The sequence below is a fragment of the Anolis sagrei genome, chromosome 4 (genome assembly GCF_037176765.1).
Source record: "Anolis sagrei isolate rAnoSag1 chromosome 4, rAnoSag1.mat, whole genome shotgun sequence".
Taxonomy (NCBI): domain Eukaryota; kingdom Metazoa; phylum Chordata; class Lepidosauria; order Squamata; family Dactyloidae; genus Anolis; species Anolis sagrei.
Genome location: NC_090024.1, coordinates 122,740,305 through 122,749,286, shown reverse-complemented (window position 1 = coordinate 122,749,286; position 8,982 = coordinate 122,740,305). Strand labels below are relative to the sequence as shown.

The window sequence follows — 8,982 nt, the reverse complement described above, 5'->3', positions numbered from 1 at the left end:
GGTTGAGAAACACTGCCCTAAACGGTTCTGGTCCGGCTTACCTATCCGAACGTATATCTCCTTATGAACCATCTAGGACAGTGATTCCCAACCTGTGGGTCTCCAGGTGTTTTGGCCTACAACTCCCAGAAATCCCAGCCAGTTTATCAGCTGTTAGGATTTCTGGGAGTTGAAGGCCAAAACATCTGGAGACCCACAGGTTGAGAACCACTGATCTAGGACTTTAAGATCACCTGGTGAGGCCCTGCTCTCGATCCTGCCTTCCTAGCAGATGTGTTTGGCGGGGACGAGAGACAGGGCCTTCTCAGTGGTGGCCCCTTGGCTGTGGAACGCCCTCCCCAGGGATATAGGATCGGCTCCCTCCCTTCAACATTCTGCAAAATGGTTAAGACCTGGCTCTTCGAGCAGGCTTTTTCTACTGGAGCATAATTAGATGTAAATGAATATATGGAATGACTGACGGTTCAACTGGACAATTATTTTAGTAAGAAGACATCGAGGATCCTGTTTTTACAGATATATTTGCTTTTTATATTACATTTTAAATGTTGATTTCTTTTTATAATCGTTTTAACTGTATTTTTGTTTGTTATGGTATCGAATCGGTGCCGACTGTGAACCGCCTTGAGTCGCCTCTGGCTGAGAAAGGCGGTATACAAATGAAGTAAATAAATTAAATAAATAAATAATGGGGAGCGAGGTGGGCAGGGAGGGGAACCACATAACATGATTGTCTACTCCTATCCCTATTGTGTTTCCAAGTGTTGTTTCTCTGACGTTTTAGAGGAATAGTGCTTTCTTCACAGGTGCAGTTGCTCTTAGGGCTAGTCTTCCATCTTTTCAAAGAGGCATCATTTTAAAGTGGGTAGTGACATATTGGGCAATTATCACTGCCTGGCTCATGCTCACTATGAACATTATCCCAGTAAGTTTTGTACCTTCGTGAACTACAACAGTTATGTCACACCTGCTGGCACAATGAACAGAGGGAGGAAGTCCTATGTCCTACTAATGTGAAAGTCAATTGCAATTTCATGAGTGGTTTAGAGCTAAGCTTCTCTGCTGTCTGATCTGGGAAATGAAATGAAGTTCAACAGTGACAAATGCAAGAAACTAGGCAAAAAAAATGAAATGCAAAAATATAGAATGGGGGACAATGCCTGGCTCGAGAGAAGTACGTGTGAAAATGTTCTTGGAGTCCTCCTGGACAACAAGTTAAACCTGAGCCAACAATGTGATGCGGCGGCAAAAAAAAGCCAATGGGATTTTGGCCTGGATCCATAGGAGTCTAGTGTCTAGATCCAGGGAAGTCATGCAACCCCTCTATTCTGCCTTGGTTAGACTACATCTGGAATATTGTGTCCAGATCTGGGCACTACAACTGAAGAGAGATATTGACAAACTGGAATGTGTCCAGAGGAAGGCGACTAAAATGATCAAGGGTCTGGAGAACAAGCCCTATGAGGAGCGGCTTAAAGAGCTGGGTATGTTTAGCCTGAAGAAGAGAAGGCTGAGAGGAGATATGATAGCCATGTATAAATATGTGAGAGGAAGCCACAGGGAGGAGGGAGCTAGCTTGTTTTCTGCTTCCTTGGAGACTAGGACACGGAACAATGGCTTCAAACTACAAGAAAGGAGATTCCATCTGAACATGAGGAAGAACTTCCTGACTGTGAGAGCTGTTCAGCAGTGGAACTCTCTGCCCCAGAGTGTGGTGGAGGCTCCTTCTTTGGAAGTTTTTAAACAGAGGCTGGATGGCCATCTGTCAGGGGTGATTTGAATGCAATATTCCTGCTTCTTGGCAGGGGGTTGGACTGGATGGCCCACGAGGTCCCTTCCAACTCTATGATTCTATGATTCAGCATTTCCCCCAGTAACAGAGACTGGTGCCCATGATCAATGCAGATAATCCACTTAATCCGCTTTGAACTGGATTATCTGAGTCTATACTGCCCTATAATCCAGTTCAAAGCAGATAATCTGGATTTTATATGGAAATGTAGAACTGGACTAAGTGTCCAGAAAAAATGAAGAGTTTTCACCTAAACAAGGGACACTAAATACAGTGTGTAGTCAAAGAGACATTGTGATAAAAGGCTGAATTCTTCCATGGATGACCTAAAAAGCCTGGGCTTTCTCCCAAGTGGGTTAGAATCTCCTGCCAACTGCACCGTAATTTTCATGGATCACAATAATTAAAAAAGATCAAATAAAAGCACTTAAAACTAAAAAAAACAAAAACGCACTGAGATTAATTTAGCTGACACACAACAGGAGAGAGAAGACAAAACGAATAACCTTCCTGGGTCCCAAAGGATGCTATGAAGGCAGACTGTCCTTTCCCTGAAAGCATGCTGGGAAGGTGGGCACTGCAGCCTCTCTCTTTTAAGCACATGGCATCTGATACTCAATGCTGTTCTCCCTCTTCACTGTGGGGAAAAGGACAGCTTGATGGTGTAGATGCACTCAGTTGCCTGGTTGTATGCAGCACTTCCCTGCACTTGAGTGGGAAGGGGTGAGGTGGGGACATCAGAGTGAAAGAGGCAGATGCACGCAAGAGGCAGTGAAAAAGAAAAAGAAAAGAGAGAGTGAGGAAGAGAACTGTGATGAATAACCGTAAGAAAGTTGAGCGATTGGACTCCTTTGCAATGCCGGAGGAGCTTTATCCAGAGGCATTCAGGTACAGCTGACTCTTGAGGATGTAATCGATGACTGGTTGAGACAGGTAATCCACAACATGCCCATCGCCATGCTGAAGAGCCAGTCTGCAGAGGAAACAAGCAGAAAGGGAGGAAAAGTGTCAATTTCTTAGGAGTTGGAAGAAATTGCAGTCAATCTATATAAGTTTGTGATACCATCAGAACTCAAAAACCACTGGGGGAATTGACACCAAATTTGGACACAAAACACCTAACAACCCAATGTGTGTCCTCCACTCCAAAAAATTGATCTTGACATTTGGGAATTGTCGTTGCTGGGATTTATAGTTTACCTACAATCAAAGAGCATTCTGAACTCCACCAATGATGGAATTGGGCCACACTTGGCACACAGTTCTCCCATGACCAACAGAAAAAACTGGAAGGGTTTGGTGGACATTGACCTTGAGTTTGGGAATTTTAGTTCACCCACATCCAGAAAGCGCTGTGGACTCAAACAATGATGGATCTGGACCAAATTTGACACAAATATTCCATATGCCCAAATATGAACACAGATGGAGTTTGGAGGAAATAGACCTTGACATTTGGGGTTTGTAGTGACTGGGATTTATAGTTCACCGACAATCAAAGAACATTCTGAACTCCACCAATGATGGAATTGAACCAAACATGGCATACAGGACTTCCATGACCAACAGAACATACTGGAAGGGTTTGGTGGACATTGATCTTGAGTTTGGGAGTTGGAGTTCACCTACATCCAGAGATCACTGTGGATTCAAACAATGACGGATCTGGACCAAACTTGACACAAATATTCCATATGCCCAAATATGAACACAGATGGAGTTTGGAGGAAATAGACCTTGACATTTGGGATTTGTAGTGACTGGGATTTATAGTTCACCGACAATCAAAGAGCATTCTGAACTCCACCAATGATAGAATTGAACCAAACATGGCATACAGGACTTCCTGTATGGAGTTTGGAGGAAATAGACCTTGACATGTGGGATTTGTAGTGACTGGGATTTATAGTCATTACAAATAATATATATAGATTTATATTTATAGTTCACCGACAATCAAAGAGCATTCTGAACTCCATCAATGATGGAATTGAACCAAACATGGCATACAGGACTTCCATGACCAACAGAACACACTGGAAGGGTTTGGTGGACATTGACCTTGAGTTTTGGAGTTGGAGTTCATTACATATATTAGAATTACATATATTAGAAACCAACACTTTCTCATTACTTTATTTTCCTGATCACCAGACTGGGCCACAGCAACGCGTGGCAGGGGAAAGCTAGTAATAATAATAATAATTATATTTATTTATTTATTTATTTATTTATTTATTTATTTATACCCCACCATTTATTTATACACCTGACAACGGCTTATGATACTGTAAACCACCGCCTCTTCCTGAAAAAAATGTATAATATCACAAAGGACTACCATCTCACCCGCCTCATACGAAACCTGCTACAAAACAGGAGCTTTTTTGTTGAGTTCCAGGGCCAGAGAAGCAGATGGCTGAAACAGAAGAACGGCCTGCCTCAGGGGAATGTGCTTGCTCCATCCATGTTCAAAATCTACACAAATGACCAGCCACTGCCAGAAGGGTCAGAGAGTTTCATCTATGCTGATGATCGTGCCATTACTGCCCAAGCAGGGAGCTTTGAGATGGCTGAACAGAAGCTATCCGAAGCTCTAGATCAAGGTTTCTCAACCTTCCTAATGCCGCGACCCCTTAATACAGTTCCTCGTGTTATGGTGACCCCCAACCATAAAATTATTTTTGTTTCAACTTCATTACTGTACTGTTAATGTTATGAACAATAATAAATATCTGATATGCCATATGTCTTTTCATTCACTGGACAAAATTTGGCACAAATACCTGATATGCCCAAATTTTAATACTGGTGCGGTTGAGGGGGGGGGGGTAGATTTTGTCATTTGGGAGTTGTAGTTTCTGGGATTAATAGTTTGCCTACAATCAAAGAGCATTCTGAACTCCACCAACAATGGAATTGAACCAAAATTGGCATACAGAACTCCCATGACCAACAGAAAATACTAGAAGGGCTTGGTGGGCACTGACCTTGAGTTTTGGGAGTTGTATATCCAGAGAGCACTGTGGACTCAAACAATGATAGATCTGGACCAAACTTGGCAAAAATACTCAATATGCCAAATTGTGTACACTGGTGGAGTTTGGGGAAAATAGACCTTGAAATTTGGGAGTTGTCGTTTCTGGGATTTATAGTTCACCTACAATCAAAGGCAATTCTGAACCTCACCAAGATAGAATTGGGTCAAACTTCCCACACAGAACCCCTTTGACTAACAGAAAATACTGTGTTTTCTGATGATCTTTGGTGAGCCCTCTGATACCCCCTGGAGACATCCCCAGGGGTCCTGACCCCCAGGTTGAGAAACGCTGCTCTAGGTGCTCTTACTGCCTGTTACAGAAAAAAACCAGCTTATCCCTAATCCATCGAAAACACAGACATGTGCTTTTCACCTTAAGAACAGAGAAGCATCCCAAGCTCTAAGGATTACCTGGGAAGGAATCCCACTGGAGCATTGCAGCGCATCCAAATACCTGGGAGTCACTCTGGACCGTGCCCTGACCTACAAGAAGCACTGCCTGAATATCAAGCAAAAGGTGGGTGCTAGAAACAATATCATACGAAAGCTGACTGGCACAACCTAGGGATCACAACCAGACACAATGAAGACATCTGCCCTTGCGCTATGCTACTCTGCTGCTGAGTATGCATGCCCAGTGTGGAACACATCTCACCATGCTAAAACAGTGGATGTGGCTCTTAATGAGACATGCCACATTATCAAGGGGTGTCTGCGCCCTACACCACTGGAGAAATTACACTGTTTAGCCGGTATTGCACCACCTGACATCCGCCGGGAAGTTGCAGCCAATAGTGAAAGGACCAAGGCATTGACATCTCCAGCTCATCCCTTGTTTGGGCATCAGCCAGCATGCCAACGACTTAAATCAAGAAATAGTTTTTTAAGATCTACAGAGACACTCGCTGGAACACCTCAGCAAGCGAGAGCCCCAAAGTGGTAGGCTCAAACCCAGAGCCTCAATCAATGGCTGATACCCAATGAGAGACTCCCCTCTGGGCACACAGAGGACTGGGTGACTTGGAAGGCGCTGAACAGACTGCACTCTGGCACCACGAGATGCAGAGCCAACCTTCAGAAATGGGGCTACAAAGTGGAATCCATGACATGCGAGTGTGGAGAAGAGCAAACCACTGACCACCTGCTGCAATGCAACCTGAGCCCTGCTACATGCACAATGGAGGACCTTCTTGCAGCAACATTAGAGGCACTCCAAGTGCCCTCACTTCACCTACCTGCTTTTGGTGGAACTGACAATAGCCATGGGGTGATTCACATCGTCCTTCACGACCAGAATATTGTTCTGTGGAAAGACCATTGACAGAACATGGGTATTTATTTATTTATTTGCATAATTTATATTCCGTCCTTCTCACCCTGCAGGGGACTCAGGGCAGATTACAATGTACATATACATGGCAAACATTCAATGCCATAGACACACAACAGATATAGACAGACACACAGAGGCCATGTAAGGAGCACCAGTTAACATCCTGGCTGCCGCCCGTTGAACCAGTTGGAATTTCTGAGCCGTTTTCAAGGGCAGCCCCACATAGAGTGCATTACAGTAATCCAATCTAGAGGTGACCAAGGCATGGACCACCCCGGCCAGATCAACCTTTGTGAGGTATGGTCGCAGCTGGCGCACAAGTCTTAGTTGCACAAAAGCCCTCCCGGACACCGCCGACGCCTGAGCCTCAAGTGTTAGTGATTAAACCAAGAGGACTTCCAAACTGTGGACCTGTGACTTCAGGGGGAGTGTAACCCCTTCCAGCACAGGTTGCCACCCTATACCCCGATCCGGTTTACGATTGACCAGGAGGACCTCTGTCTTGTTGGGATTGATCTTCAGCTTGTTCGTCCTCATCCAGATAGTCCAGCACTCGAGGGGCCTCCTTGGAGTTGGGTGGAAATGAGTAATAGAGTTGTGTGTCAAACTCCGGATGACATCTTCCAGCGGTTTCATGTAGATGTTAAAAAGCATGGGAGACAGAATAGAGCCTTGCGGGACCCCACAGGTCAAAGGCCAGGGGTCCGAGCAGGCATCTCCCAGCTTCACCATCTGGGATCAACCCTCCAGGAAGGACTGAAGCCACAACAGAACCGTGCCCTCGAGACCCATCCCAGAGAGTCGTCCCAGAAGGATACCATGATCGATGGTATCGAAAGCCACTGAGATGTCCAAGAGAACCAACAAGGTCACACTCCCCCTGTCCAGCTCTCTACGGAGGTCATCCACCAAGGTGACCAAGGCCATCTCAGTGCCGTGGCCAGGCCTGAAACCAGACTGTGACTGATCTAGGTAGTTGTTGTCATCTAGAAAGCCCTGGAGCTGGGAGGCGACCACCCGCTCCAGCACCTTGCCCAAGAAAGGGAGGTTGGAGATTGGTCTGAAGTTGTTTAGCACCGTGGAGTCAAGGGAGACCTTTTTAAGGAGTGGACGAACCACAGCTTGTTTCAGTTGAGATGGAAAAACCCCCTGCTCCAGTGAACACAAACCAATCAACCAACCCCTCCCTGGCCGATTTAATTAGCCAAGATGGGCAAGGGTCTAGATACATTTCTGCCAATGATGAACAAGTGTTCTGAAGCCGTCACGGAAGAAGTCTGTGCGCTTTCATTTCAGGCGTCAGCATCCTGGGTACCCATTGTGCACAGATCTGCCGATAGCCAAGCAAAGCAATGTGACCCACACGTTCTTGTGAAATGCCGATTATGCTTGAAATTTCTCTCTGAGTGATACGACGATCGTCCTGAATCAATCTGTCAACCTTTTGCTTGTGAAACTCAGTGGTTGCTGTCACAAGGCGTCCAACTCTTTGTTTGTCATGCAAGACAGATGTTCCCACCTCAACTTCTTTAAACTTAATCGCCCAACAACACACAGTACTCACATCAACACAACCAACCACCATAAACAGCTTGCATTCTCTGATTAATCTCCTTTGGGGTGACACCTTCTGCTGTCAAGAATTAAATAACTGAACGGTGCTTAAGTTGCATTGACTGACAGTCTGCGCAGGGTTCTATACTTTGCACTTTAACACAACCATTCAATGCTAAGGCTTCCCCCCCAAAATGAAACTGTAGAGGAGAGTCTACTGAACAAGCTGCATACCTGTACTGCCACCTGTTGAGGAGTTACGAAGGTGGAGGCATTACTTTTCATTCATCCTCTTTTTTTAAATTGTTTTCGACAAAGGTAGAATAGCATCACAATCAATCCCCATTATTAAATATTGAATTATATTATAAATACATATCACATGTTGTTTGCCTAATGATCTTAATGATCATTCAATCCTCGTACCATCGTTAACAGGCAACATTTGCTTTGTTACTTATTCATGCTACAGTAGAAAAGGCAGGAGAGAAGGCTTTGCAGTGCAAAAATTTCTTGTTACATATGAAATGACAATATGCCTGTTATTTGACAGTCAATGGAACTGTACATGAAATAACATGACCAAGTTGTCTCCATTTCCTCATAGAGGTAAGGTTCTAATGTCTCACCTTGCTTAAAACAAGTTTTGGCAATTATAGTTCTACTTACACTTTGGTCTGAAGCATCCACAATCCTATCCATACACTATGCTGATGAGGCTGAAGGGAGTTGTATCTCCCCACTCCAACACACAAAATCAGCATTGCTACAATTGCCCGACACTGCCTTAAACAGTCATCTGACACAAAATATACCTAAAGTGGGGAAAAGGTTAAGTGAAATGACCTTAGTGAAGGCAGGAAGCGAAGTGTAGATGTAGGACTTACTTTGTACTTGCGAAGTATTGAGGAGTGGTTCATGATCCTGTCTGTGTCAGCACCATCTCGTGGTACAACAACAATGCCAAAGTCCCCAACTATTACCTCCATCTGTTACAAGATAAAAAGAACACACTTTAGGACCAGGAAGGAATATATGACCATGTTCTAGAGGCATTCTCTCCTGATGTTTTGCCTGCATCTATGGCAAGCATCCTCAGAGGTAGTGAGGTCTGTTGGAACTAGAAAAAAGGGTTTATATATCTGTGGAATGACCAGGGTGGGACAAAGAATTCTTGTCTGTTAGAGCTAGGTGTGAATGTTTCGACTGACCACCTTGATTAGCATTGAATGGCCTGGCAGTTGTTTGTTGTGGCTTGTTAGT

General features: G+C 44.5%; 1 protein-coding gene across 1 annotated transcript in view; it reads right to left on the bottom strand.

Annotated features, from left to right (window-relative positions):
• Nucleotides 1–1,897: 1,897 nt before the first annotated feature.
• Nucleotides 1,898–8,982, bottom strand: part of NMNAT2 (nicotinamide nucleotide adenylyltransferase 2) — a 105,000-nt gene continuing 97,915 nt past the window's right edge. Inside the window, exons 9-11 of the mRNA XM_060774489.2 lie at nt 8,607–8,708; nt 6,068–6,135; nt 1,898–2,765 (exon numbers count right to left, since the gene is read on the bottom strand). Coding sequence (XP_060630472.1) covers nt 2,663–2,765; nt 6,068–6,135; nt 8,607–8,708 — 273 coding nt within the window. The 3' untranslated portion in view covers nt 1,898–2,662. The remainder of the gene's footprint in view (nt 2,766–6,067; nt 6,136–8,606; nt 8,709–8,982) is intronic.